The sequence below is a fragment of the Denticeps clupeoides genome, chromosome 3 (genome assembly GCF_900700375.1).
Source record: "Denticeps clupeoides chromosome 3, fDenClu1.1, whole genome shotgun sequence".
Classification (NCBI taxonomy): Eukaryota; Metazoa; Chordata; class Actinopteri; order Clupeiformes; family Denticipitidae; genus Denticeps; species Denticeps clupeoides.
In genome coordinates, this window is record NC_041709.1 from 21211976 (window position 1) to 21239665 (window position 27690).

The 27690-nt window shown below is 45.7% G+C and overlaps 2 protein-coding genes across 2 annotated transcripts; one reads left to right on the plus strand and one right to left on the minus strand.

Moving 5' to 3' along the window:
* Window positions 1-2925: 2925 nt before the first annotated feature.
* On the minus strand, window positions 2926-19020 carry tsc1b (TSC complex subunit 1b). Its single transcript, XM_028974431.1, has 22 exons — window positions 18943-19020; window positions 16091-16316; window positions 14555-14658; window positions 14320-14472; window positions 14104-14248; window positions 13812-13966; window positions 13476-13549; window positions 13170-13348; window positions 12924-13024; window positions 11919-12084; window positions 11374-11489; window positions 11183-11279; window positions 11008-11097; window positions 10195-10855; window positions 9334-9377; window positions 8401-8567; window positions 7840-8022; window positions 6874-6984; window positions 6554-6676; window positions 6013-6200; window positions 5069-5218; window positions 2926-4271 (listed from the first exon to the last, which is right to left on the minus strand). The coding sequence occupies exons 2-22, from the start codon at window positions 16197-16199 to the stop codon at window positions 3563-3565; spliced, it is 3825 nt and encodes a 1274-aa protein (XP_028830264.1). The 5' UTR covers window positions 16200-16316; window positions 18943-19020; the 3' UTR covers window positions 2926-3562.
* Window positions 19021-21540: 2520 nt separating this feature from the next.
* On the plus strand, window positions 21541-26967 carry gfi1b (growth factor independent 1B transcription repressor). The gene is made up of 7 exons (XM_028973974.1): window positions 21541-21683; window positions 22208-22329; window positions 23115-23306; window positions 24824-25056; window positions 25138-25275; window positions 25894-26059; window positions 26508-26967. Exons 2-7 carry the CDS (start codon window positions 22215-22217, stop codon window positions 26684-26686), a joined length of 1023 nt encoding a protein of 340 aa, XP_028829807.1. The 5' UTR covers window positions 21541-21683; window positions 22208-22214; the 3' UTR covers window positions 26687-26967.
* The last annotated feature ends 723 nt before the right edge of the window (window positions 26968-27690 follow it).

The following is a 27690-nucleotide window of genomic DNA, read 5'->3' on the forward strand; positions in this document are numbered from 1 at the left end:
GCCTGGTTAATTCAAACGTTGGGAACAAACTGAAGGATAAGAAGCAAAGGACTGTGCCATTCATTACATTTACAGCATTTATCAGACGCCCTTATCCAGAGCGACTTACTGTCAGTGGTTACAGGGACAGTCCCCCCCTGGAGACACTCAGGTTTAAGTATCCTGCCCAGGGACATGATGGTAGTAAGTAGGGTTTGAACCTGGGTCTTCTGGTTACCCACTAGGTTACTACCACCCTCATCTTACAGTTATTACTTTTATTGATATGATAAGAATATCAGCCACACAGAAGTCGATTTATTCTGAAATTAATAATGTTTATGTATATATATATATATGTAAAATTAAGGGGACTTTGTTAAAAGTGGAGGCGTATTCCCAACTTTGCACCAAGTTTGAAGAACGGTGAGGATCCCTTTTTTTGCTGCGAACGCTTACGGTTCCCCTTTTAAAATTTCATAGAATCTCTGAGAACATCGGGAAAGCAGTTTTACATTTGCACTGACACCTAATTCCTCAAGTCGGGCCCGAAAAATCACAAATTGCTGTGGATTCCCTCTGCGCCCAATTACCCAGCATCAATTTCCCTGACCCTTCGGAGGGGTGCTAAATTAATCATAACACTATTTCTTTTTTTTTTTTTTAAATCCAGTCGGAAAATACATATTCGCGCGTTTGATAAACTAATCTTTTTCTTTCGGGAAAGGCAGGATCGGGATGGAGCAATTAAATAATGATAAAAACTATACACATATATGTATATACACACACGGGTATGTATGTATGTATGTATTATTATTATTATTAGATATATAGAGGCTACATTTGCGGGGAACAGATGAGGTTCTCGGGCACTGGGGACATGTTCTGCATCCAGAACCGGCTTATTACCGCAGGGGGAGACGTGCGGGGCAAAACTGCCGAATTTCCCGCGCCACGGGACCCGGCGACGGCGACATTTCGGCTAATAAACTCCGCTCCCTTCGCGTCCCCTCGAGTTAATGTTCCAAAGTGATTCCCTTGGTCGCGTCGCGCTGGAGGGGACACGGGCGGCCGGGCTCCTCTCTCTACCTGTTGACGGCGGGCGCGGGGAACGTCGACAGCGCCCTCTGGCGGCGTCTTCGTGCTACGCGAGCTGGGGAAGGACAGTGGGGTCGAAATAGGCCGCTGCCATTACGAATTTTCAGAGATGTGAGAAAATTACAACCCTTTCCATCACTTTCCATACACCTACGTACGCGTGTAATTTTTCTTTCCTGAAATACGCGCATTTTGGCGACTTGACACGGTTTGGTGGTCTACGTAACGTTCCAGAGCGTCCTTTAGAAGCTCGTCATCATCATACTAACAAGAGCCCTTTATATCGGTGTAAGGACGTCCCCTGACGACATCGGGGGCAGAATTGGGGTAAAGTGTCACCTTTGAACCATGTTTCACGGGCCACGGTTTACCGAGAAACCTTTGTATGCCGAACAAGACCTCAATTATATCGCTCGTTAATACCGACACCTTTTTTATTATTGTCCCTCGCTGGAAGAGGCGCAGATTGATGGATCCGCTCTAAATTCCTAAACGAGCAATTAAGCGCGGAAGGCCGGCGCGTCCCGGCCCGCTCTCTCCTGCCCGCCCGCTTCCTGTAGGCATGCCGGGTACCGGCGGTTGTAAACCGCGCCGCCGGGCGTGTTCGCAGCCGCGCGGAATCGGTGCGAGACGAGTGTCACGCGTCGAGCCGTCAAGCCCGCGGTCCGCGGAGGCGTCCGGGATTTTAACAGGGCCGCGCACGGCGGCGGGCTGCCAGAGACGGCCGCTAATGGCTTATTAAATGGCCGGCGCTTGGTCGGGAACGAGGCTTCCCGGCGCGCCTCCGCGCCACGTGAGCGCGCGTTTCCAGGCCTCGGGGGTATTTATAACGACGCGGCGCGTCACGTGGTCGGGCGATGGGACGCCGCAAGCGCTTCCAGCTGTAGAGGATAGAAAAAAAATTATATATATAAATATATATATACACACACACACACACACACACATCAAGATTCAAGCAGGGTTTTCACAGGATCCGACCATCAATTAACAAAAAAAAAAAAAAAAAAAAAAAAAAAAAGACTTGGACACTTTCCCCATCTGCAGTGCAAGACACTGAAGACAACGTTCTTTTTTTATTATTATTATTTCTTCTTTTTTTTTTTTTTTTTTCCATGTCATCGTTCACAGTTAACACAAGCAACTGCTTTGTAAAGAACTCTTCCCCGGCCCTTCCTCCTGATTGTACCCTCGTGTTTCCTACTGTTGGCATTTAAAGTGGATTGTTGTACATGCTTTAGACAGCAAGGCGGGTGGGGGGGGGAAAGACTGCTCCGCCCCCCGCAAGTGGACAACAGGACTCACACACAGAACGCGGGTTCAAGGATTTTCTTTGAATGAAATTATTTTTCAGGATTTTTTTTTTTTTTAAATATATAAAAGGGGCTTTACACATTCAAAAATGGTATGATATGATAGACATAGTTAGGATATTTTTTTTTAAACATCTGAAATAAGACACCAGAATGAGGGCAGGGATGAGAATCTCAAAAAAGGGCATGGCTGCCATAGCAGTTGGCCTACTACGAATGGAGTGCTGTGGATTGTGGGTAAATACTCCCAAAGTTATACCACCCAGGACTAATCAAGTATCAAAACCAGTTCACAGTTTCTTCACAAGCACTTCAATATTCTTGAGTGGTTAATACATCTGTAACAGACATTACTTTTTAAATAAGGTTAAAGTATTGCTCAATTTGAATTTATTTGCATGATTTAGATTTTTATATGACTGAAATGATTACGTTTTCAGTTATACAAAGAAAGAAACAAGGTGCTTAGAGTCTAGTTGAAATAAATAAATATGAGAATGGTACTGAGGTCTTGGGTGTGGGAACGGATGGGAAAAGCTGCTACCGTTGTGTTTTTTTTTTTTTTTTTTCTGCATCCCCCCGTGAATATCAAATATAACCCCTCTTTTGTATTTATTTATTCCTGATGTATGATGCAAGAGCACAAAAAACAAGTTGGGAAGACTTCTCACCCAATTAGTCCTCATAAATGATCAATAAATAAGGGAGCTGCAGAAAAAAACCCAAAGACTTTTTAGGCCTTTCTGCTTTTGAGCCACCATCTTTCCCACCTAAATAATATTGCTTTGGAGCAAATGTCACTTTCACCCTTCTCTAGTCTTAAACGATTACATATTGTGTTTTGTAATGTTTCTGGTAATACAGCCTTTTATCCATTGTGGAACATAGTTGTAACAGGATAGCAACTGGTGACCCAAAAAAACAAGTAATGAAAACTGAGCAGCCAGAACAGCTCTCATGCCCCCTGCTGGTGTAATTTTGACTTTGCGAGAGAGGGGAAAAAAAAAAAAAAAGAAAAAGAAAGAAAAACCTTTAAAATACTTTCCAGTTTTTGCTTCGGAACAGACACACAATTCCTGTTGTCCACTTGAGGGAACGGGACAAATAACACTGAAATCAAAAATAGAGTCCTGCTTTACTGCTCTCATTCTTCTCTTCTTCATCGCTCTCTAGCTTTCGGCTTGAGCCTCATTGTAGTCCATGATCCTCAGCTGCTGTTGCCTGGGCGGCACCTGAGTGGCTGGCACCTTCTTGTGCCCACCCCCTGTTCCACGCACAGGTGTTTCTCGGGTGCTGACTCGTTGCTTGGTACTTGCCTGAGCTTCCTTGGCAGGAGACAAAAGGGCGGAGACTTGAGCTGGGGGCGGGGGCGTGGAAGTGCCAGAGGAGGGTGGAGGTGTTGGGGGTGGGGGTGGGGGTGGGGGTGGAGGTGGTGGCGTGGCGGGGCCTGAAGTGGGTGCAGGTTTGACTCCACCAACACGGGAAGCCGGCTCCAGACACAGCTCATTTTTGAGCGTCTGCGATAAGCTGGTGAGGCGAGGGGTGGGACTTGCACATCGATCCTCCTCAAACTCGTTGCACTGACTTTCGCTCTTGTTGCGGAACAGCTCACGAGCACGCATGCCCAGGAAGCTCCTGGCACTGGGGTATGAGCCCACAGTGAGGGCTGGGCAGGTGGGGTTGGTGTCAGGGGGCAGGGAGCCATCACCGCTGCCATTAATAGAGTTGGCCTTGGAGGAGGGGCAGGAAGATGAGGGTTTGCCCTTGGGTTGCCCTGGAGATAAAGTGCTGGCATTGCCATTTGGTGGGGAATGGGAAGGGGTGGGATCCAAACCTTCTCTGGACGCAGGTTGGGCAGGACCATCAGGAACAGACATGCTGGAGACACAAATTTTGTACACGTTAACATTTTACAGAACACAAAGATTTTAAATGGTGTGAAGTTTAGCTCTGTACTGTTGCCGATTTGTGTCCACTACGTGTTATACTACATGTTACACTCCATTTTAAAAGTTAGAAGGCGGTGCCTCCAGTATGATCAAACACAGCTGGAATCAAATGAAGGTGTAGAACCATCTCAAGGATGGTCAGAAGTAACCTGAGTTCAATATATCAGTGTCACAGCAAAGGGTCTGAATACATGCAGGTGATTGGTGTGTGTGCAAAGCATCACACTGCCTCTGTTGACACTGTTTTCCTATATCATATCCTATAACCTTCCCCTAGGTAAGTGGTAGACACACCTGGTCGTCTACAGAGTGTAAAAGTCCTGATTCTGACTAACTTGTGGGCATTTCAGTGTCAGATTGCAGCCCAATATACAGAACTACAGAGACGCACTGACATGTTTGGTTGAAAGCAGTACACAGTATGCAAGTTTTGACCAGCTCTACTTCATATAAGGCCTTCAGGGGGAAAACATTACGTAGGTGCACACAAGTCTATAAGTAGATTTAAAACCCGTTACAGATATTTCAAATCATACCACTTCAAGCACCAAATGAGACCACAAATGAAGTAAAAACTGTTGAATTCTGGAACGAACTCAAAAGATTAATTAAAGATCATGTAATGTCATCTGAAGGCTAAATCTGAACAAAGAAATAGCCTTGTTTTGTGTTTATACCTGTTCTCAGCAGCCTTTCTGTTTTTTGGGGGGGATTTGTTTTACTTACTGTTCCTCGGAGTTGCCCCCTGCTGTAGTGGTGGTGTGGCCCGAAGCATCCAGCTCCAACTGAGCGTAGAGCTGCAGAAGCTCTGACTGTAAGGCCTGGGTGATCCGGCGCTGTGCCTGATACCGACTCTCACATGCACTCAACTCTCCCCTGAGTACACACAAGCAATATAAAAAAACACAGCTGGTCACCAAACAACCACACGCACGTGAAGGAAGTGCTCTTTAGAGGAATAAGTCAGAAAAGCTGGGTTTCAGTCACATGGTTATGATGGCGTTCGATTTCTAATGGAGGGCACAAAGTAAAAATGGAGGAAAGTATTGTACAGATTTAGACCTAGTGTCTAGATAGTGATGCAGGCAATTCATTAAAAAGATGTTGGACGTGACCCGTATCTCATGAAGATAAGCAACACTATAATTATACTTTAAACCAGTCCTTCAGTAAATAGATCGCTGATATTTTTCACCAAAAGCGTTGTGTGTACCCGGTGGTGGGCCACAGTTTAGAAATCATTGCTCCACTGTTACAGTCTTACAAGGTTTACAGAGCCTACATAAAAGTGTAATAAAATCACATGACATGACATAACACATGGTAGAGTGCATATAAGTGAAATTCTTGCGTGCTTCTCACGCAGGGGTGGCGTTCCAAAAACAATGTTTTTGTTTTATATATGTATATGATGTATCTATAGGCATAAATTGTCTATGCAACAAACAAAATGCCAATTATTAATTATTAAGCTCGTTATTAATTTTTCATTGTTTCCATTTTCATGCCCATGTAGCATGTAATGTGTAAATGTGATAATGGTGTATATGAGCCAAGTAAGGTTTCTTATTCATTGTAACAAATGCAATAATTTTTTAGGTGTAACCATTTTCTTTTCCTCTTGTAGAATGATTAGATCAGCCATAAAATATACAAAACAAGTCTCCTACTTGGCCTGTAGCTTCACATCTTCCAGAAACTTCTTCTGTTCAGCAATCAGGTGTTCCTTCTTGGAGAGCTGGGCCTCAAGCTCAGCCACGCGCTGCTGTGCGACCTCCAACTTCTGGGCCTGAGAGAGTAGGCTCTGCTTCAGCCGCTCACTCTCCCTGCGACTAGACACACGCAACATCTCCAGCTCCTGTGGGTAAGAATGGACGTGGATGTAGAAAGAGCAACGTTTCAGACACCAAGCTGCAGTTTTATTCTATTTGCCCTGCGAATAGAAGTGCTGAAACTGCTACAAAAATTCCCTAAGCATAAGAGATCCATTTTGCTGACATTACTTATAGTATGTTTAAGAACTATAACGCTCTTATGTTTTCATAGAAAACATGGTCCCTTCCTTCCCCCATCCCACAAAAAAAAACTTGCTCATTAATTTTTACTAAGCAGGAAAGTTTTAAGAATATAATACACAACATATCATACGGAACACAAGTCAGTCTATATGGGTTCACTTGAAGTTACAATGCCATCGACAGCCAGCATTACCTTGCCAGACTCAGGACCGGTGTGCTGCAGCTCCTGCATACATAGCCTGTGTGCTTCCCCTAGGAGGAGGAGCTGCCGATGGAGAAAACTCATCTGCTGCTGGGTGTTCTCACTTGAACTCAACTGAGACAGAATGGAAAGAAAACAAAAAATAGACACTAATTTCCAAACATCTAAAGTAAGAGTGCAACATAAACCGGACAGGGTACAACTTATATTGACTTGTGAGCACGATTAGCAAGCGTTACACAGGAAAAGCAAGAAATGCGGGTCTGAGCCTGGCCCTCATTAGCAGGTAGAACACCACCACCACTGTTTACCTTGACAGTCAGCTGGTTGAGTAGGTGACCTGTGTGGCACACTTTACTATTCGCCTTCTGAAGCTCCGCCTCCATCTCACCCATCCGCTTCTGGCACTCCTGGAGTTTACCCTACCCAGATACACAACAAAGAGAGCTTCAATGCCGCGTGTCTGAATTAGACCACACACACTCCTGGAATGTGCGCAATTGCTGCTTTCTCAGACTGTTTGGCTTGAAATGAATTTGGGAGACACCCCAAAACAACATCTGCTTAAGCAGCCGGTGTAGTAGAACTGAGGTCATGGTATAGTTACTGTGATACCCCTTTTCCACTGCTCTGGTTCTCGTGCCGGTTCCCGATTTGGAACCAGTGGCGCGCTTTCCCCAGAGAGAAAAACATGGTGCCGGTGTCCAAAAACAGAGCCAAAGTCCGATAATGTGAAGTGCTGAAGAAATTAAAGCTCTTCTAGCTCTATGGACGTACAGAAATTTTAAAAGAGCACTAGATGATAGTGGATGAGAACTCACACGAACAAGGGAATAGTCAATAAGCTTCACAAAAAAAAAAGGGCAGGGATAAAAAGAACGGGCTGTGTAAAATTGGCAGCGGTGGAGATCCAAAAGATTTCTATTACAATTTAATGGATTTGGTGCTGGGATTTCTGTTCAGTAGGCGTGACCTGTGACGTATTTTCATGCGGCTCGCACTGAGCTCCTGTCTAGTGTAAATGCGATCGGTTAATTGTTGGTTCCCAGTTCAGGACTGGCCGAGCACCAGAACCGGCACCTGGCTCCAGCATAGCAGCACAGCACACGATGGTGTGCAGTGGGCAGCCATGACAGGCACCCGGGGAGCAGAGTGTGGGGACCGTGCTTTGCTCAGTGGCACCTTGGCGGCAAACTTCTGATTACGGGTTCCTTAACCGCTAGGCTGCCACTGCCCCATTTTTTAGGAACAGTATCTGTCCTGCTTTGTCCGTGTACCTGCAGCTCCTGGTTCTTGGTGTAGTAGTCATCTCTGCCCTGCTGTAGTTGCCGGACCTGGCTGTGCAGTCGCGTCACCAGCGTCTCTCTGTCATCCCAGAGCTGTCGGGACCTCTGCTGCTCCACCACCAAACTCTCCCTCAGAGACAACATCTCCACATTCAACAGGTTCAACTGGTCTTTCTACACACAGACAGGCACACAAGCAAACAGAATAAATAAACCTTCCTCGGGAACATATAGGATTATCTCTTAAAGGATTAACTCACACAATTCATGTTGAGGTATTCATCTATGGTTTATCCCAGGAAAAGTTTGTGTTATTATCAATATCAATTTTTCGAGACAAACCCCCTCCAAATATTGTTCTAAAAAGTGTGTTTTATGCCTGATGTATTGGGAATTCTGGAGGCTTAAACACAAATGTTACTCTAAGTGTCTAACTTTTCCCAAGTGGACCCAGAGACTGAACTCATCAACAGCATTCATGCATTGTTTTTTTTTTTTATATATGTAAAAACACGAAATATATACGTGTATAACTGTAAATGATACGTTTACCATAGCATTGTTCTGCTCCTCAAGTGCAGTGGCATTGATGATGCGCCGCAGTAGGCGTCGATTGCGGACGGCATGCTGCTCACGTTTGTGGCGCTCAAACAGCAGCTGACTCTGCAGCAGAAACAGCTGGCTCCTTAGGGTCTGCAGTTCATCCAGAGGAGCAGAGCCTGAACACACGAAAGTGCAAAAATGCGACCATTTTAAACTGAAGACAATGTTCTGGATGCCAGACATGATTACACACTAACTAAAACTGTAGTTTCTATTTCAAGTAAACCAGCCCCAATCTTAGAACCATTTCAAAAATAGTTTCCAAAGAGATTAATACATAACTTAACATACAAATACTTGCCAAATGAGTCTGTGAAAAAAAACAATGCTTCACAATTGTGTAACAGGGATACTAATATTAAGTAATTCAGCTGCATCTATATTATGGAATGTCCTGTCTCTGTGAGAATATTAATAAAATCGATTCTATTTATACTTACAAGATTGAACAAGACCAAATACACTTACACTTCGTAAGCACTGTATGGATGACACAGATCTGGGTTTTTATTATGCACTTTCACTAATCTCATACATTTTACTCATACATGTTGTGCAGCCACAGTTGTGAATTCAATCTGTGCTCAACAGACTTCCTGTATAATCAGAGTCATGCTAGATGTTCAATAGGGTATTGAACATGGGACTGGATGTTTGCTCTTTGCTTTTTCTGCTCTGGTTGAACAACAGACCATCACTGCAAATTACTAACTTGATTCAATAAAGAACAAGATTCAATTTAGTTATATATTTTGGTTTTTGTTTTAGTTATATAAATATTACTACTGGATTTACTCAATTACATCATGCCAATTAGGAGGGGAGACCATACCACCATGTCAGGGGAAAACTGGACAACAGGGGAAAAAACACCCAGCTCACCTCCAAAATGTGTCCAGTCAGCTGATTTACTTGGCAGCGGCAATCTAGAGGAGATTAAAAATACAAAAACAAAATATAGGGGGCAAAGGAAAAATAGTGATGGTCTTGAAATGATAATTCAAAACACAAAAGAGAAAATAGTTTTTTTCCTCTTCTTTATGGGATATTTTATGTGTGTGTGTGTGTATATATATATATATATATATATAAAAACAGTACAGGCCAAAAGTTTGGACACACATTCTCATTCAATGTGTTTTCTTTATTTTCATGCAAAAAAGTAATCAGAGCAAAGGGCGGCTATTTTGAAAAAACTAGAATATAAAACACGTTTTCAGTTATTTCACCTTTTATTGTTAAGTACAAAACTCCACATGTGTTCATTCATAGTTTTGATGCCTTCAGTCAGAATCTACCAATGGTCATGAAAATAAAGAAAACATATTGAATGAGAAAGTCTGTCCAAACGTTTGGCCTGTACTGTGTGTCTCTCTCTCTCTCTCTAATATATATATATATATATATATGTGCACACACACACACACACACACACACACACACACACACAGTTGTCACCTTGTGTAAAATTTAATTCCCAAAACCATGTCAATGGACTGTCAGAACCTAGATTGTGTTAGATTTTTTGTAGGTTTAGGCAAAGCAGGTGTTTTATGCAAGATTTTATTGAGAGGCATGCCCCTCATACCTGAGTGTGGCTTTAGGAGGACCAGCTCATTGCTGTACCTCATGTAACATATTTTCTTATGTCATGTTCATATTTGTCACTTGATATTAGGCATATTTTCTCAGTTCATGATGATTAGAGCATTCTTGCACCAAACTGACCCTTCATAGACTCACCTCTTCAGCAGCTTGTCATGAACATCACTGCCCTGCTGCACTAGCTGGTCCAGCACCTCTAGAGGGGAGGCGGAGACGGACACTCCCTCAACCTCTCTTTCCTCTACCTCCAGCTCGATCAAATCCACAGCCATCCGTGGCCGCTCCCCTGACTCTCCTCTCTTGACCTTCTTTTCTGTGGTGGTTCGCCTCTCGGCCTCTGAGGTCTTCTTGCTGATGAAGAGCGTGGCAGCTCGGGGCAGTGCCAGGTCAAACAGGGCTTCATATGGGAGGTGTGGTGGCTGGCAGGGGCTCGGCGATAACAGACCCAGCTTTACAGCTTCGTCATCAGGGGCGACGGGGCTCTGCTGAAAGGGCGGGATGTGACTCCCTCCACCAGGTGTTTCAATGGGAGTGAAGACAGGTTGGAATGACCATGGCTGCTCTTGACTCAAGCCACGACTGTACCCACACCTTGTGCTTCCACCCCCACACCACTCCACCCGCTCTGGTGTGGACACTGCTTCGTGTGGATGGCACGGGTCTTGTGACAAGAAGGGTTTCTGGTCCTGAGCACCAGTGAGGGTCTCTGTGGTTCGGTAGAATGGAGAGTCGAACTCGCACAGAGCCACCTGATCCCTCTGCTCTGCTGTGAGTTTCTGAAGCTCCTCTGTGATAGCAGCTGAGAGAAGAGAATCCATGAAGCAAGCATGAGAGGAGCACTAACTGACACTATCTCTCCGTGTATCACACACAAAAATTTTCATTCTTCACAGACCAGTGTCACCACCTTTACCAAGTCAAAACTGATCCCTGATCAAGCTCCTCACCCACCTTCCTCCCTCTCTTTCTCGGTCCGCATCTGCTCCTGCTCCTTCATATATACAGAGAGCTCAGTCAGGGTCATGGAAACGCCCTTTAACCCTGGACAAACCAAGCACCAATCAATTGAAGACAAGAGTACATGATCACACAGCTGTCTTAGCTTGTACACCGAGCTCTTTCTCACCGCTGTGATTGTACACCTCCGCACAGCTTCTCTCAGTCTCTCTGATGGGCTCCTGTCTGACCAAAACGGGTTTAGTTGACTCTACAGGTCTGCAGTCCTAAACAAAACATACAAAAAATGGCATATAATATAATGTCAACATTTTCTGTGAAGTTAACAGATCTGGAATTGTACGAACTGCTGTATGTTACCTTGCAAGGGGGACTAGCGGTCTGAGAAAGAGAGATGGGAGGAAACTCATCTGAGAGGGAGGGAGGTGGGGAAGATGCTGCGGGGGTGCTGGAGGACGGGGTCCCTTTTCCACCAACTATTGTGGGGGGAAAACAGGAAAAATGTCTCTAGAAATCACTGCATTTTACTTTATTCAAATAACACAAATACACATTTGGTGGGCTTTATGGTTACTTTGGTAAATCATTCACCACTCAAATATAAAACTACAGTATGGAATACAAGCATTTTTAAAAATGTCAACGATTGAGCGGTTTCTGTTCACACAGTTGAGGATGAATACACATTTGGGAAATATGTCTGAAGTTACTCTCTCTTTCCAGTTTTGTGAAAGTAAATGTATCAGTGTGCATTGATGACACTATTGAAGATCCACATTGTCAGTTTTTGCGCTTCTTAAAGAGCCTGATGTCTGTAAAATCAGTAATAAAAACAGTCCTCAAAACATCCATTTCACAGCATTTATTAAATATATACGCCTCTGATCATCCCCAAATTCACTCACCAGGAGTGTTCTGTAGACGATTCTGGAGGTGTGAGGCACTCTGGGAAAGCTCAGGGTTGGGAGACATGCCACGTGATGATGGGGGGGTGGCCATACCACACAGTGATGAGGGGCTCCAGAGAGGGTCCTTCATGCCACATGTTGAGTTATATTCACAGCTAGAGTACTACACACACACATACACACACACATAAATTCAACAGGTCAATCTAAAGGTTAAGCAGTTTTCAACTTGATATAAATGCCTCAATCACTGGGTGAGACAATAATCCTCACAGTTTGTCCATTTAAGACCATTCCGGACTGGACTTTTATATAATAGCTGTATATTAGCTAGCACATGCTTGTTTCTGTCTGGTAAACAAAACCATACGGTTCATTTTAGCTTATACATATGTTGGCTTATACATTATGGACATGATGTTTTTCAACAAGGCTGATAATGAGGGGGGAAAACCCACTGGCAATATGATGAACTCGCTGACAATTAAGAGTTAATAAGCTTTAAGACCTCAGCACATTAAGCTAGAGATAACAACATTGTCATGGCAACAGGAGCTCCGTCAAATCCCAAGAAAGCTTGTTTTTCTGTTTTTTAAAGGAGCTGCACGCTCAGTCCAAAGACTCGAGATCTGCCCACACTCCTCCTCCTCCTGTCCCGACTCTCCCGCTCACTCAGCTTTCAGGCAACCTCAGGCCTGCTGAAAACAAGGGCACGATTCATAAACTGGGGGGAAGTCAGCCGGGAGGGAAGGGGAGCAGTCAGGCCCGGGTGATTTACGATACATGGTCTGACACGGCCGATTTATAAGCAGTAAACACAGTCCGAAAAAAACAACCACACTGACAATTTAAAATATGCTGGCTGTATGTTGCTAATGATTTAGAACGGTTTACGGTTAACAGGGAAGGACATGGTTTTTAGAAGGACATGGTTGAATCCAGAGGAAACACCTGAATTTATAGCTGGACACTTTCAGCATCCAAATGTGAGTGCAGAATTACCTGCCGCTGGGTGGTTGGGGGACTCCTGCAGAGGGGGGGCAAAGACAAAGGAGGCGGACCTGGTTGCCGAGGGGTGGAGAAATGGGTTGAGGAGGAACTTCCTATCGGGGGGAGAAAAAAAAACACACACACACACACACACACACACACACACACACAAACACACACACAAACACAAGAAGATAAAAACCTCAAACGAACTAGATATTCACAGAGGGTTTTATAGTGAATTCATGGGTGCCAGACCGTAGCTGCTGTGGAGGTCAGTATAAGGGCTGGCAGCGCTGTCGGGGGGACGGAGATGCAGCTGGGCACAGAAGTGTTCTGGCATGGTGGCATAACCCTCCTCACAGGAGGCCTCCTTTGGGTCCAGGGACACTTTGGCACACTCAATAACAATGTCATGGATCTCAAACCTCTTCCACCTGCAGTCACAAACACAAGCGCATTTTATGTTCATGCCATAGTCATCTCTGAGCACTCCAACCTGACAACAGAGTGACCTGCACATCCACTGACTATTACCATGGTAACAGAATCTGAACTGCTCACCTTGTGGGGTCAAGTTCGTGGTCTTTTGTTCCAGTCACTAACTCTGGATGGATCCGAACGTGTTCTAACATGGGCTAGAAAGGACATATGCAAGCACAAGCAGGAACCGTTCATAAAGATCACTTAACCACAAGATTACATTCAGTTTGCATTTGCACAAAATGGCATGGTTCAGTTATAAAAGCATTCACTGCAAAAAGAAATACATGATGCAGATCGCACAGCTGAACAGGGAAAATTCAATGAAGCACACGACCTGTAAAATGTGAATATGTGATTAAAGAGTTTAGAGGGCTTGTATCTGTACAAGCTGCTGGACAGAAATTTGGTCCTCACCTTCACCACCTCCTCAAATGTCTCCATGTTCTCCTTCATGCTGTAGTGAGAGCGCAGGTAGGAGACAAAGTTACAGGGGTACATTCCATAGAGTCGGTGGAACAGGGAGTAAACACTTGCGTGGAGGTGGATGAGGTACACCTCTGAGACATGACCTAGAGAGAAAAGAATAAAGTTAACACAAAGTTATAAAAAGAAAAAAAAAAAAAAAGACGACATAAGAAGAAAAGCAACATGAAACTCTCCAAAATGTGAACCAGACCCGCTGACCCACAGCCCAACCAAAGCTCACCAGGGTTCTTCATGTTCCAGGAGGCAAGGCGTCCAAAGATATCAAAGAACTCATACAGGTGTTGCTTGCCGGCCTGAGGGATCATGGGTAACAGGCTGATGAGCACCAGGACTCCAGTTATGAGCACCACCACATCAGTGTCCGTCTGCAGATACAGACCCTTCATCAGCACCCCAGCAACCTTTCACCTATAAAAACGGCATTTCTCTTGCGTACCTTCAGACATTTCAGGAGGGATACAAGCAGGGGGTATCGTGCCATCTTGTGGATCCAGGACGGCTGCTTGCGGACTACGTGTCCCAGGAGGGTGAGGGTGGGCAGGCGGCACCCCGGCTTGGACATGCACTCGTTCATCTTATCCAGCAAGTGCTGAAATGGAACACTTGATCTCTAAATCAATTCCCACTATTTACTGAAACAGCCCACTTTGTCAAACAGACAAATGACAAACCTTATCGTGCGGCTCTCTCACTGAAGACAGGATGTGCAAGGCCTGGGCGGAGTTAGTCTCCAGGAAGTAGTCCACCAGTCCATTTAACAACACAGATCCCCGCTCTGCAATAGGGTTTGAATAAAGATTCATTACAAAAAACAAGCAAAGCTTAAAGAGCAGGTATTCTGGTGAAATAAAAAATAAAACCACAATGCAATGATTTGCAAAGTTCATAAACCCATATTTTATTCATTAATAGAACAAATCATTTGAGGTATACAAGATTGGAAAATGGGCAACAAACTCTGGAAAAGTAAGCGATACTACAAAGAAACAGATGAACAGTAAAGGTCTGTTATTCCCAGATACCACATTACGCAGAAAAGGGGGGACCTACTCCAGGTTTGGCTTGTGATCATTACGTTATGGCTGATCGCTGGTCACGATCCTAATAAAAATATTTATGTTACGTCCCTGGACGTATGCTCCCACATACGGGGGGCAGCGGTGGCCTAGCAGTTAAGGAAGCGGCCGGTAATCAGAAGGTGCCACTGAGCAAAGCACCGTCCCCACACACTGCTCCCCGGGTGCCTGTCATGGCTGCCCACTGCTCACTCAGGGTGATGGGTTAAATGCAGAGGACAAATTTCACTGTGTGCACCGTGTGCTGTGCTGCTGTGTATCACATCACTTTACACATGTTCTGTGTGGCTGGCTGTGTTTTGTGCCGTGTCTCTTGTAGCTTGACTTCATGGGAGGAACTGGCCTGCCAGTTCCAACTACCATCTGCCTATTGGTCACCTCCACCTATGTAAAGTGACTTCAGCTGATGTTCAGGCTAGGCCCGTACTGAGGTCCCCAGGGTCCACGGAGATCTGCAAGGAGCTCCGTTGGGGATCTCATTCATGTGTTGTTTTGGGTGATAGACCTTTTGTTAATAGTCTCTGTTAGCCTGTTAGCTTTGTTAACTTTTGTGCGTGTTTGAGTTATCCCCTCTGGGCCACCGCTTCCTTTAGGCTGTTCTGATGTTGGTTAGCTGTGCTGAGTCTGCTGTTTTATTGTACCTTACCCAGAGCGACTTACAACCAGTAGTTACCGGGACAGTCCCTCCCTGGAGCAACTTAGGGTTAAGTGTCTTGCTCAGGGACACAATGGTAGTAAGCGAGATTTGAACCTGGGTCTTCTGGTTCATAGGCGAGTGTGCTACCCAGTTGGCTACTACCACCAGTGTATATCTTAGCTCACTGTAAATAAAAGCACTGTTTGTATGCTTTGTTCAGTTGTGTGTGTGTAACAGTGGACCTCCTCCTCTCCACACCCTTGTCACATTGCTTAACCCCTAAACTTAGGAACATGACAGTGATGAATTACTAAAGCTCCTTGTGTCAACATCTCCAGAAAAATAGGAAAAATCAAAGCACATCGCCATTAATAATTAAAAAAAAAAGTCTCTGTTGCTGAGAAATGGCAGCAAGACCCATTGGTTAGTCTTCATTTTTAAATATATATTTAGTATATGGTTTTGTGGTGTGACATGGCCAGTAAAGTGCTCACCTGTGCTCAGGTGCTCATCGATGATGTTCTTGATCTCATCCAGCTGTCGAATGTCAGAAGTTTCGAGGAGGGGCAGCAGATCCCCCACACTGGGCTGCTCCCGGGCCATGGCGGGGTCACTGTGAGTGAGGGGGGAGGGCGGGATGGTTCACTGCAGGTCCCCGGCCTGCAGTCCTGGGGGTTGTGGGATCCTGAGGCCGCCAGCCAATACTGTCTCCTGGCACCACTAAGGGGGAGGGGCAACAGTCAGTGCAGCTCTTAACACTCAAAGGGAAAAACACAGCCCTACCCTTAACACCAACCTGAAGCAGAAGGTGCAATCGTGGTCCCATGACCACGTTCCAATCCACGAAAAACAGAGAGAACCAACAGAGTTTCAGCCTCCATTATCCAGTAAAGAAAGTTAAAGATTCTAGTCTCACTGCCCACACCACTGGTCATATCCAGCTTAAATCAGCAGAGAAATTCAATAACATTTAACGCTTTACACATGCTCAAAAAAAGCAGATTGTGGGATACTCCTGCAGAGAATTCCACAGGCGAGCATCTCAAGGATCCATCTCAGGAGTGGCAAGGCTAGACGATTTACCTTAGCTTCACCTATACCAGGGGTCTTTCATCATTACAGTGCGGCTCCCTCTGGCTTTGGAGAATATCATTTTATATTTAATAGCATAATATTTAGAATAGAATTTATAATTTAATTGAAATTTGAAGATCATTATGATCTTCACATAATTTTTTTTTATCGTATAAAAATATGCGTGACAAATGCCCTATATGCGTATATATATGGCCACCACCCTGACTGGCCACCCCCACCAAAGCTGTTAATCAGTTTGTTCAATTTGTTTCAACGGTTCAAAAGTAAACAGCTCTTTACACATTTCTTTTATATACATGACATAAAAGTCAAAATAATATATGCAGTGTTGTCTTCATTTTACGTGTCAAAAGGAATTTGTGGCTACCTTGGCTTCCTCTTTTGTGGAAAAGAGCCATTTGGACCTGGGTGAGGGTTAAAGGTTGCCAATCCTGACCTATACCTCAGAAAAATTATCATAGTTTTCATAGTTTTGATGCCTTCAGTGAGGATCTACCATGTAAATGGTCATAAAGAAAACACATGGAATGAGAAGGTGTGCAAACTTTTTGTGTCAAAACTTTTGGCCTGTCCTGTATAATTATGCTAAAAGGCAGAACGTAATTAATAAAAGTATACACACATTTAAATTTGTAATGATTGCGTGACCAAACCCTTCTGTAATTGGTTGTGTAGCTATTCTTTGTGACGTGAATTCCTTTGTGGAGAGGAATATGTGAGATGTCAACATGATTCCATTTTAGAGTTTGCAGCTGCAACTCGCATTCTGTAGGGTTGACAGTGTTTGCCAAATGCTCCACCCACGCAACTACTCCCCCTGCAACAGAGCCGTCCAGAGCAGCACGGCAGCAGAGAAACACCGCCATATGTGACTTACCAAGATTTTACTTCCTCTGTTCTTAAAATGTGTTGTCACAGCAACACATCCATAGGCTCGATCCTACTTGGGAGCAGGTTTATTCAGTGTAAACAAGATCAGATGACGGACTGGAACAGAACAAGTCTGCGACACTGAACAAAACAACGCATTCTCACGCCTCGCTGCAAATTTAGCTTATTCAGAATGTTACATGACATTCTAAAGGACAGAACAGTCATTTTGATTCTAATCTGGAATGATCCGTCATGCTATTATTTATGGCTAGTGATAAAAGATTCGAGAAATCTGCTTATAAACAGAGTCGCAATAATAACGATGATCCACACAACTCCACTCAAAACTTATTTTACTGCAGACCCGGATGCTCTCAGGGGTCAGCTGACCGACGGGCGTCCTTCGCTGCCGTGGCCGGCAGGCTCCTGACAGACAAGGGCAGCTGTGCCCCCACGTCACCACGCAGGGCGGCGGGAGGGGAGGCCGAGATCGTGCACGCTCAAAAAATAAAAATAAAAAATAGGCACTCGAACCCGAGGAAGGCGTGACACCCCCCCATCCGTGAATGAGCAACGGACCACAGCCAGAGATACACACAGATGCACCATGTGGGCGACGTGGAAAAACCGAATTTGAATCGCTCACGCGTAGGATTCCGTCCGTCTTGGGTTCACAGACACAGATCAGGTGCACTATAATAAACTACTCCTAAAACAACAAGGAATGGTTACATTTCACCACTTTCTGCTCTGTCTGCCATTAAAATGTTCAACTTGACCCCCCCCTCGTTCCCCGGCATGACATTATCGGGCTGAAACGCACTAGACAAACATATTGTTACAAACAACTCGCAGGTTCGCCAAAAGGTCTGCAATTGTCCAGCATTGTCTGTTGAAAAGCGTGAAGAAGCCGTGTGAGTGGATCTGTGCGCGATCGTGCCTGCCGGGTGAGAAGAGGGGGCAGCGGCGCGCAGGACGCGCAACTTCGGCGGCGTCTGGCCTCGATCCGCGCTCCCGTCGTAAACAACTCCCGACAACAATGGGGGTGACTCGCCGAACTAACGCCCGGGCTTCTCCCCGCGGCGCGGCGGGCTGGAGGTCGGGGACGGGGCCGTGCCGCTGCAGGGAAACGTTTCGCAGCAAACGTTTCATTGATGTATTATTAACCTAAAGCTGGAGAACGGGGCAGAAATTCGCTCAGTCCCAAGTCCTGGGGAACACGGTCGCCAGCGCCGAACAAAAACGTTTGCAGATTTTGTCAGTCGTGTCAGAGCACAGAAAAACGATTTGCCCACCGCGGCCTAAAAGAACGGGTCTGCCACACGCGAAATGTTGCATTTTATTTCCAAATACGCCAATAAATGGACCTGTTTACCTGTTAGAGTAACTGCAGTCCACAGGGCGCCGCCATCTTGAGAGCCGCACAACCCCTCCCTCTGCCGTCACCCTCCGCCGTCGACAGCGTAAAGTAATCCCTGAGAGCAACCCAGAGCAAAAGAAAGAAAGAGAGCGTTCACTTTGCCGGACCAAATTGTAACGGTGACTACAAGCCTTTTGCACACTTAATGCATAATTAAATCTCATACATACTATACATCTTAGGTAGAATCCTGCTAAAGAAAATCAAGCCAAGGACTGAAATACAAAATTGTTTTTCTGAGGAGCGGAGGGATGTGTTGAATGTAATGCGGTTTTCGCGTGACTCAAGTGTCTAGCGCATGCGCAGAACACCATGCCGACCAAAACCCTCTGAAAGCAGCTCTTTAATTCCCCAAAAAACAAGTTCTCGGAATATGATTGGTGTAGAGGACTGGCTTGACTAATGATTGCCCAAAGTAGAGATACTGCTCCTGTTTACTTGCTTTGAAATGGACTGAGAGCAGCAATAGAGACATTTGCTTCTTCTCCATGCAATAATGCCTAAAATCCCATATTTCTGGAAGTTTTCAAGTATGGCACTTGTGTAAGTGTACAACAAGTTATGCTCACTGGTCACAATGCAATTATTCCAGTGGATTCAACTGGATCAATCATTGTTTTTTGCATGTTTAGAGTTTGATTTACAGTTTGTACACTTGTTTTTTTGGGTTTTAAGTTCAGCTGTCTGGATTGTATTTAGCGTTCCCTTTTTCCATTACATTTATTTAGATATAGTTTCAGGGAACATGGATTCTACCACCAAAAATACGCTCAGTGCCACAGCTGTGCCGCTTGCTACACGATCACATACCGTCACACTATGCGTCACGTATTTAGCCTGCATTGCCAGCCAGATCATGTAACAGTGAGTAAAAGTTTTCTGGGACTCGTCAATGAAACCTGGTTTCCCTGAGGAGTACACAGGTTAAGCCAAAGACAATGAAAAACTACTCAAATGTTCAACAGAGAGTACAGTGTGCAGAGATTCACAACACAACAGCTGAATCAGAATCGTTTTTATTGGCCAAGTATGTGCAAGCACATACAAGGAATTTGATTGCGGTAGATGGTGTCTCTCAAGCACAACAATGTGTTTTTGCTCCCCTTGCTCGGCCATATTTGCTGTTTTGCTGGGGGGATTTACGTGCTTGGGTCCGGCTCAGCAAAGTGAGGCTGTCCAGGAAGCCAGCAGCCTGGGGCAGGGGAGAGTCCAGGAAGCCAATGCTGCCATCTAGTAGAAAAGACACCATACTGCTTCGCGCTCTTTACAAAGAATCAAGTACACGGAAAAACATGATTCTCTTGTGGAACACTGCAGCACAACACACGGGGAGCAGTGGGCAGCCATGTGTGGGGACGGTGCTTCGCTCAGTGGCACCTCAGTGGTACCTTGGCGGATCGGTATTCGAACCTGCAACCTTCTCGTAGGCCCCAAACCTTGAACACACAACCTTCCAGTTATGCGTCCTTGACCACTTAACACTAACCGCTGCCCCAATCTATCGGAATGCATTTGCACTAGATTGCAAATGACAGTGACAGTGTTTTTGGCTCCAACCTTTTGGGGTAGTAGCCTGGTGGGTAACATACTCGCCTATTAACCAGGAGGTTCGAACCCCACTTACTACCATCGTGTCCCCGAGCAAGACACTCTCCAGTGGGGGGGACTGTCCCTGTAACTACTGAGTGTAAGTCGCCCTGGACATGAGCGTCCGGTAAAACGCCATAAAAGGTTAATGTAATTGTAAATGTAAGGCACCAATATTATCTAATGGAACGGGCAGGACTGATATCAGCAGCTCTTAGAACCGTTACACTCAAGGTCTGTGCTAAATTCCCAAGTCTTCTCCATTCGGCCACGGGGTGGCGGCCGTGCGACCGAGCGACATCTGTCCCCCGAGCGTCATTTTCGCTGAAAAGCATCATTCAGCTCTTCTCGTGAGGACTTCCAGCTCATTCGCCCATGCATACGCGCTATCGAAGGTTCGCGGCTCTCTGCGTCCATTGGAATGGAAATCTCCATCGTTTAAAAATCCATCAGCCTGTAAAAGCACTCCAGCCTTCACAAGATCCACTTCTGTGCAAACACGACTGTGCAAACGCCGTTTCGCCGCAAGAAGACTGGTTGGGTGTGTGTACAGGGATGAAGCTTGTAAACTGGCGTGTTTGGTTTGCTCGGCCCTATACTGTACATTTGGCTGCCAAAAAATCACCCGATAATCTTCCCTTGGGCAAATACATTAAACAGCCAACGAACGTACCAACTCTACGTTTCTAAATGCGCGCTGTCGTCATCCTTTTTTTTTTCAATAAAGATCGCCGAATTAACCACACTGATCTATTTCTTTTTTTTTTTGTAATTGTGGTCGTAAATTTTAAAAATGCCGTTTGTTTTTGTGCGCGTGTTACGCGCAGCGCCGAGGAGCGTCGTCGTATGCAAATGAGCGCTCGGCAACGACGCGCTCCCATTGGTCCAGATTCCAGCGCACTCAGATTCCACCACAAATTTATCTGATTTCAAATCAGGGAGGAGAGAAAAGGCGTCGCTGCCCCCCAAAAAAACTCCAAACTCCACTGACACCGCGGAGGGATTTTACATCTGGACGGCCAAGATTTCTCCTTCTCTTTCTTTTTTTAAAAACTATTATTACCATTATTATTTTAAAGTATTTGTAACATACGTGGAATTTGGACTCAGTAAGTTTATGACGTGCATGAAATCAAACTTTAATGAAATGTTCTAAAAGTAACATATGGAAAGAAGTTGCGTTCGAATTTGTACGTAAGGGTTCTTTGCAATGTGTTGTTCTTGGTGAATTGAATATTTTAAACCGATGCCATTTTCAATTTGCACAAATTGCGATTTGCAGGTAAACTCAAGGTCCTAATTAATTGAGCCGCCAGACTGTAGCCTTCATTCAACACGGATGAACGAGTGAATCAAATCAAGGCGAAAATAGAAATGTGGTGAAATAAGTAGTGACCGATGACAGGCGACGAGTCATTTTCCATTTAAATTATTTTGATGCAACGATCGTAAGATTAAATACCACGAGCGTTTTTTTTTTCTCTTTGTAAAATTCTAAAAATAAGAAAATACATAGTGTCACGCTGTAGGCCGCATCTCTGACTCCCTGTAATGACAATTTACAATAACCGGGTGTGGTGTCATCAAAAACGAGCGTGCCACAAATCTCCGTTCTGTTCTGTCTGCCCCGAAGATCCGCGATGCCGCGCTCATTTCTGGTGAAAAACAAACGGTGCGTCTCCTACAACGTCCACCGGACCGGCCAGGACCAGCGGCCGCTCGAACCCCAGCTGACCGACGTCGCGACGGCCACAGGTAACCCCCCCCCCTCCCCTTTATTACGGACACCCCGCAACTTCACACTCTTCACACACTTTTAAATCCAGCAATTCCGTCGAGGGGGCACGAAGTCACAGTTTTATTCTGACGCACCTTGTAATGGAGACGTTTGCTAAATTATCGTCCAGACTGGAAAAGGAGACGGATTTCCGTTCACGTTTTTTTTTTTTTTTTTATTTGTATTATTATTCGGTGCTTTTGTACCCGCAGCCCGGCATTAAATGACTGTTTTAGCGGAACCGGGGTTTTTAATGAGTTATTTAAGTGTTTGGGCCCCCAGGCCACGCGCGCTCCCGAGACAGTTACCTGTCGGCGCGGACGCGCGCATGAAAATCCTCGTACCGGGCGGTTAAGGGTGGGTTTCACGGATATGCAAATTGCGCATTCAAATCAGGGGCCTTCAGGGTTTTTTTTTTTCTTTCTTTCTCTTTCCCTAAATCGTCACAACAATTATAGTTCATTGTCGTGACTCGTGGGGGGGGGGAAGCATTTTTTCCCACCCCAAAGCAAACCTGGGAATCAGTGATTTTGCGTTTTGCTCCACCTATTTACTTTCAAATAAACTGTAGCATCTTATATATATTTAGATATATAGATATATTTCTATCTCTGCTTAAGCCACACCCACTTTAGGTGACCATGACAAAAAGGGGTGTCATGAAAAGGGGCTTTCATTTAAAATTTTGAGGAGAGCTGGAAACTCTCCAAAGCTGACAGACGTCAACACTGCTCATCCCAATGCTCCTCCTCCCCATGACCAGTTGCAACAGTACTGGTGGCGGCGGAGACGACGAGACCAGGTCCAGACAAGGAGGTCCGTGTGCGGAGCCCTCCATCCCCTCCGGGGCCCTACTCCTTCATCAAGTGCAAGCGAGATCCGGAGGGCATAGATCCTTCCCCCCCAGAGTCCAGGCAGCCCACTGTGGTTCCTGCTCGGCCGTTTTACATGTCCGGTGAGACACGACTCCCTTCACACTCGTCTGACACAGCGCACTAGTTCAAATCTGCATTATACACTGAGCGAGTGAACCCGAGTTTGAACCTGGTTTGATTAGGTTTGCATTAACTAAATCAGACCCCTGATCTTTATTGTCTCTCTCCTGTTCGGGACGTCTGCCAAAGCATACTGGAGCCATTTTAATGAGTTTGAGCACCGATAAGCTTTTTTTTTTTTTCCTGAGCTGCGAGATGATTCTGCATGACAGCTGTTATACTGACATACTGGTATGTATGTCAGTTCTGCGATGCATCTAGTCATTTACATTTACATTTACAGCATTTGTCAGACGCCCTTATCCAGAGCGACTTACAATCAGTAGTTACGGGGACAGTCCCCCTGGAGCAACTTAGGGTTAAGTGTCTTGCTCAGGGACACAATGGTAGTAAGTGGGATTCGAACCAGTGGTCTGTAGCAGTTGCAGAAAGCATTTCACTGCACATCATACCGTGTATGACTGTGTATGTGACAAATAAAATTTGAATTTGAATTTCTGGTTCATAGGCGAGTGTGTTACCCACTGGGCTACTACCACCCTAGTCCTAGTCCACTATCTTGTTTAGTCCCATAATGTTCTGTATGGTTTTTCTTCTCCCTTTAGTCAATGATTTGTACGAAACTTTCCTTAGAAAACTGGGAAGGGCCATTTGATATAAAATGCATATTTTCAGATGGCCTACACTGATTCATGACCCAAAACTATTTAGTTAAAACAATGATGAGCACTTACGCGACTCCATGCTGTCAATTGGTCACACATTTATGGAGATAAATGTGCAGCACAGCGCACGGTGACACAACGAAATGTGTCCTCTGCTTTTAACCATCACCCTTGGTGAGCAGTGGGCAGTCATGACAGGCGCCCGGGGAGCAGCGAGTAAAGCATTGACGGTGCTTTACTCAGTGGCACCTTGGCAGATCGACATTCGAACCGACAACCTTCATATTGTGGGGCCGCTTCCTTAACCGCTAGACCACCACTGCCATTGTGGGGATTTTTAGCTGAGTTTAGCTTTTTAGGTGGCAGTAATGGCCTAGCAGTTAAGGAAGCGGCCCCATAATGAATAGGTTGCCGGTTCGAATCCCGATCCGGGGGATTTTTAGCTGATTTGAGCTTTTAGGCGGCAGTGGTGGCCTAGCGCGAAAGGACGTGGACTCATAACAGAAGGCTACTGGGTTCAAATCCAGAACTATCAAGGAGACGTCCCCTTCAGCAACACAAAAATGATTAAATGAATAATGTAAGGCAACCTGCTGCAAAGCCTGCTGCAAAGTTCTCTCAGCTTCACACCCATGTAGTTGTGAACTTGCTTTGCATCGGGTTGCCTTAAGTGTCTCCCCAACTCTTTTTTTTTTACAGTGAAGGCACCGTCCACACACACCGTTCCCCGTTCCCTCATGGTTTAAAAGCAGAGGACACATTTCGCTGTGTCACCGCGTGCTGATAGTTTTGCTTCTTTTCTCCCTTCTCAGAGCCGCAGCTGGCAGAGTTTCCCCCGTACTACAAACCCCCGTACGGCTGGGAGCCCCTCCCTTCGCGGTACGACTTTCGGCAGATGGGTTTCCCGCCTTCGCTGCTCCACCACGCGAGCAGCGTGTACAGTTCACACGTGAAGCCGAGCCCCCCCGAACCCGTCCAGCCCCTCGACTGCACCACACACTACTCGCCCTCATCCAACACGTACCACTGCATCACCTGCGACAAGGTACCACCTGCCAGCGCCATCATCATCTACTGAAAAGCATTTTTTGTTTCATTTTTGAAGTAAGAACTGCTGTCCTCTCAGGTTTTCTCCACTCCTCACGGTCTGGAGGTTCACGTCCGGCGCTCCCACAGCGGCACAAGGCCGTTCGGCTGCGCCGTGTGCAGGAAGACGTTCGGTCACGCCGTCAGCCTGGAGCAGCACATGAACGTCCACTCGCAGGTGCGATACCCACAACACACCAGGTGGTCTCATTTACATTTACAGCATTTACCAGACGCCCTTATCCAGAGCGACAGACAACCAGTAGTTACTGGGGACAGTCCCCCCCTGGACCAACTTAGGGTTAAGTGTCTTGCTCAGGGACACAATGGTTGTTAGTGGGATTTGAACCCGGGTCTTCTGGTTCATAGTCGAGTGTGTTACTCACTAGGCTCAAGTGTTGGGCCTACAAAAATCTATGATCCACATTCAGTCAAGTCCATTTAGTCCAAGCATAGTTCAAGGCTGTGAATAGTTAAAACTTGAGGTATTCAGAAAAATCGCAGATGGAATCTTTTAAGATCTCGATAGTAAAACATTAAAAACATCAAGATTAGACTTCTATTTTGTTGGCAAATCTCATAAAAGTCATTTATTGGGAATCAAAAGGTCAGACAGTGTGTTTATTCAGCAGAATCCCCAACACGAACCTAAATGTTATTCAACCAGGAATGTGTTTTTAAGATTATCTTCATGTATTACCTTCACTTTTAATCTGAAGATGATTCTTAAGATCTGAGCTATGTGTGGACAATAAAATGCTCTTCCTGTTCTTATGTTTGTGTGCACGTGTGACAGGAGCGGAGTTTTGAATGTAAGATGTGTGGAAAGACCTTCAAGCGTTCGTCCACTCTGTCCACCCACTTGCTCATCCACTCAGACACACGGCCCTACCCCTGCCAGTACTGCGGCAAGAGGTTCCACCAGAAGTCCGACATGAAGAAGCACACCTACATTCACACAGGTGTGTGTGCGCGAGATCGGGGACATTTCCTGTACCGGGGTCCCCACGTTCCCTGAGTGGCAGAATTCAAGCCTTTTTCCCCCTACAAAGTGCTTCCAAGAAGAATACGAGAGGATATAAAAAAGAAACAAATGTGGGGGGTCAATTTGCATATCTGGGTTTCCTGTTGAAGATGCAGCGGCTGGTGTTTGAGATGTCTGATGCAAAGCTGCACAAATCTGAGATCGGAGTCATGCAGACGAACGTTTGTTCGGCCCTGCCTGCTAGAAGTGGCCATCAAAACTTTCTAAAACAACGAAGCTGCTTTCTCAGAATTAGCAGGGCAGAAATGCAAACCTAGCCCAACGGTTTGGTAAATAAATGGAACATGATCACATGATATGCTGTTACATATTGCCTGGAGTATGTTTAGCCAAGCAGCACGTGTGTGTGTGTGTGTGTGTTGTAGGTGAAAAGCCCCACAAGTGCCAGGTGTGTGGGAAAGCCTTCAGCCAGAGCTCCAACCTGATCACCCACAGCCGGAAGCACACCGGCTTCAAGCCGTTCGGCTGCGAGATCTGCGCCAAGGGCTTCCAGAGGAAGGTGGATCTGCGGCGGCATCACGAGAGCCAGCACAGCCTTAAATGACCTGAAAGCACATGCCGCGTACACACGCGCACAATGCTCACGCTCGCCGCGGTCGCCCACGCCGTCCACCGCAGGACTGGTCTGAGCACCGTGCGGAGGAGAGGTACTTTATTCCAGGTGCCATGAAGGCCACCGGAGAACACCTCCAAGCGGTGGCGTTTCTCCATGGTTTTCTATTCAGAAGTACTTTTAAACACGCGAATGAAGCTGTGTTCTACATGTTATTTAAGGTTCTACGATAAGTTGTCAGTAAAAAAAAAAAAAAGAAAAATTATTTATGTTCTCCGTCGTTTGAATGCATTGCAGCTTTCTGAATAAACGATCCATTTTTTTTTTTTTTGGTTTACGTCTTTGTCGTGGTCTTTTACTGCTTAGACTTGCACCCTGATTACGGCGAGCTCTTAAAACGGAAACGTTCCGCGCGCAGAACAGTCAAACGCGTTCTTCCAGACCACAGCCACAGGGGCTGCAGCCGCTTAAATCACACCCGCAGCCCAACTGGAAAAGGTGTTACTTGGAAAAACAGGAGATGAGAAGGCAAACAGTGTCTCTGTTCTGCGCTGTTTGCTTTGTGTGTGTGTGTGTGTGTGTCCGCCTCCTGAAGGATCCGGATGCTGACATTCCTGTCGCCTGCTCCACGGCTGTCGTGCGGCGTTCGGCAGGCCGGAGGTGTGGTGAAATCTCTGATTCTGCACAAGATAGCCTCGCATTCAAATATGTCCCTGGAACTCCATGCAAATCCCCCATCCTGAATCGGGGGAATTCTGTGGAAAGGGGAATTGTTGTTGTGTGTTGCCTTTGTTGACCGAGGGATTTTCGGAACCGTGTCTGGTTTGTACGTGGATGACAGGTCTGCAGGACCTGCGCCTTGTAGCAGAACGTGGCACGCCTACGATGAGAACAGTCATATTGAGTGAGTGAACGAAAGCCGCATGGCTGTAGCTGAGGTTTTTATCCCGCCATTAATGTGCCCCTCCTCTACCGATGGCCTGTCTACTTTGACA

Bases quoted from the DNA above. Each gene is read 5' to 3' on its own strand.
- tsc1b (XM_028974431.1), bottom strand. From the start codon at position 16,199: ATGGCCCGGGAGCAGCCCAGTGTGGGGGATCTGCTGCCCCTCCTCGAA. The intron at 14,473-14,554 runs GTTTGTCATTTG...GTTCCATTTCAG, and splicing joins TGAGAGAGCCGCACGATAAG to CACTTGCTGGATAAGATGAA. The intron at 13,967-14,103 runs GTGAGCTTTGGT...TTTTCTCTCTAG, and splicing joins CTGGAACATGAAGAACCCTG to GTCATGTCTCAGAGGTGTAC.
- gfi1b (XM_028973974.1), top strand. From the start codon at position 22,215: ATGCCGCGCTCATTTCTGGTGAAAAACAAACGGTGCGTCTCCTACAAC. The intron at 25,057-25,137 runs GTACCACCTGCC...CTGTCCTCTCAG, and splicing joins ACTGCATCACCTGCGACAAG to GTTTTCTCCACTCCTCACGG. The intron at 25,276-25,893 runs GTGCGATACCCA...CACGTGTGACAG, and splicing joins ACATGAACGTCCACTCGCAG to GAGCGGAGTTTTGAATGTAA.